This window comes from Penaeus vannamei, chromosome 3, assembly GCF_042767895.1.
Source record: "Penaeus vannamei isolate JL-2024 chromosome 3, ASM4276789v1, whole genome shotgun sequence".
Lineage (NCBI taxonomy): Eukaryota > Metazoa > Arthropoda > Malacostraca > Decapoda > Penaeidae > Penaeus > Penaeus vannamei.
Window position 1 is genome coordinate 23,521,214 of NC_091551.1, and position 2,500 is coordinate 23,523,713.

General features: G+C 46.5%; 1 protein-coding gene across 2 annotated transcripts in view; it reads left to right on the forward strand.

The window, feature by feature from the left end:
• Nucleotides 1–2,500, forward strand: part of LOC113802248 (sodium-dependent phosphate transport protein 2B-like) — a 30,481-nt gene that overhangs the window by 6,784 nt on the left and 21,197 nt on the right. The window contains exon 1 of one of the 2 annotated variants that reach the window (XM_070142718.1): nt 2,198–2,357. The exons of the other annotated variant lie outside the window; for it this stretch is intronic. Coding sequence (XP_069998819.1) covers nt 2,316–2,357 — 42 coding nt within the window. The 5' untranslated portion in view covers nt 2,198–2,315. Of the gene's footprint in view, nt 1–2,197; nt 2,358–2,500 lie in introns of those variants that run through there. 2 annotated transcript variants of the gene reach the window in all.

Consider the following 2,500-nt stretch of genomic DNA (forward strand, 5'->3'; position numbering starts at 1 on the left):
TAAAAGGAGAGAGAAAATAAGAGAAAAGAAATGAGAAAACACATCAGAAGCAAATAGGGAAGAGGAAATGAAAGCGACATTTAACTAATGGGGGAATCATATACATTTTATCATGATAAGCGCGGAACTCGCCTTCCCCTTTATCAGAGGAAACTCCAGAACAAATAACTCTGATAACGCATAAGAAAAAAATACGACAAGAAGTGGATTATATATACAGTTAAATGGAGTGTTTAGCGGCGCAATGATCTTATTCTTTATTCAATTTTGTAGTTTTGTTCATTCATTCAGGTTGATAGTGCCAGCCGCCTTTGCGCACCTTGCTTACTCTACCCAGGCTATTGCCATCCCATTGCACCTTGACCTTGCGCGCGCCAACTCATCGGACCTTTAGCTCACTCCATCGCGTCCTTCCTTTCCCGCCCAAGCTCACCCCTCTCTGACCTGACCTTAAATGACATGTCAAACTTCATCTACCAGTTAACGGCTTGGCAAATAATTTTGGACTGAGGATCCTCAAAATTCATCAATTGCGTCATATTCTGCCTGGGGGATTAGTTTTGGCATTAGAGAGATCGAAAAATATATTGTTGGAAAAAATATATATATTCAGGTGCCGAGTCAGCGTTCTACATTTCCAATCTCCGCTCGGAAGTAGGAGAGCGTAAACATGGAAATCCAAAAATGCTGGAAAAAAAATGACAAGAGCACAAGAGCTTCGCTGGAAGAAGAAGAAGTACTCTAGTCCAGGACTGGTTTGAACTAGTTAAGACGTAGCAAGGCGTTCTCTTCGTCCTCGCTGGTCAGTCACCTGGCGCGCCTCGAGTTCGTGTTCCTCTCATGATAGCAACGTGATCTGGGGCCCGCCTTCTTTTTTCCTCGAGGAGAAAGATGTGTTGACGCCTTTCTTCTGTTGGAGGCGGGGATAAAGGACAACAACAAAGGTGTGTGCGTCGCATATCTCATGTCACTCTTTTGTTTCATTGTTGAAGAATCCATTTTTGCTTGTAATCATAGCCAGTATCTTGGTCTTTTCAATTAAGAGGAATGATATACCCTGAGCTGTTTCTGGCAACATTTGCAGTAAATCCTTTGTGTATGCGTTATCAAGCGCGCTCCTGCATGGCTGTGGACTGCGCGCATTTCTGTGTGGAATGATCACGTGGGCGTCTCCATTAGGCGCACGTGATCGCCCGCCCTCCAGCCCGCGCTTCGAGGCCAGTCACACCTGGGAAGTATTATCTAAACCAATGTCATTCCTCAAAGCCACTGGGATCCGCCCTGTCTTTCCTGAGGTTCCTTCGTCGGATGCTACAGAATCTTCGAATTGCTCTCTGTACATGTCTCTGTTGACACTGTTTCATACTCCTCTCTCTCCCTGAACATCTATTTTTTCTCTCCTTTTGCACGTCACATTATTCTCAATCTTCATGCAGTCACTAAAATCGTTCTTCCGGGATGAGTATTTTCACCGAGAATGTCCTTCCTGTAAGCCCTAAGATTTATTATAAACCTGAATCTTCTCGCCGGGCGGGCTAGGCTGGACGTCGTCGAAGGCTGCGGCCAATCCTTTCCTTCCTGCCTCCGAGCGCCGCCGCATGCACCGCGCTGCTGCATCCACTTTGAGAGAGGAAACTGTGCTCGAACCATGAGGCATTATCATGTACGACTCCGCGTGCAGCCCTGTGCAGTTAACAGGGTGACGGTGACTCATCCTCACATGCTCATGCAAGCACTCCTGGGTCTCCGGTGCCCTTCAGACTTTTCCAAGAGCAGCAACTCCCTCATGTCCGGTAAGTGAGGAACTTTGAGCAAAAGTGAGGGTCTGGCATTATCCTCTCGATTCCAGTTTTGTTGTCGATTATGCAATGTGGGCGGAGAGAGTTAAAGCAATGAAAACCTTTCCTTCGCAGACGAGCGATTCTGGTTGGCTGCTCGACCTGCGGGAGGTAGTGACGCAGTGTGACGTTTCCTGACGTAGTTATTCTCGCTTCGTATTATTAGTAAGATTAATGGGAGATATTCTTGTAGTGTTTACTTCGAAAATATGTTCATTTTACACTCCATGATATGAAAAGTGTAAAGGCGAAATAAAAAGTACAAACAACAAGAATGATGGGCACTGGTCAGGAAGGGGAGGGGCTTACCTCCTAAGGGGGCGGAGCCTCAGTTCTCTTCGAATAAATATCGTGTGGCTTACCGGGGCTACAGTTAATCAGACCCTGAAACACGTGTAGTGGTATCCTCAGTCGACACCAGTGTTCTGGCAGTGGCAGACGTAACCCGGCGGACACTGAGTTAGAGATTTCAACGCCATGGTGGCTTTCAACCAAGACCCGCCTCCTTACGACGGCCAGGTACTGACTCTACGCCTGAGATGTCATATTCATAAGTGATCATTGCGCGGTTATAACAAGAGTAGTGGAGGCATTTCATCGATTGTAATGAAATGGAATTGTGCACACTGAAGTTGTGGCCACGTTTTGGAGACACTCCTGAA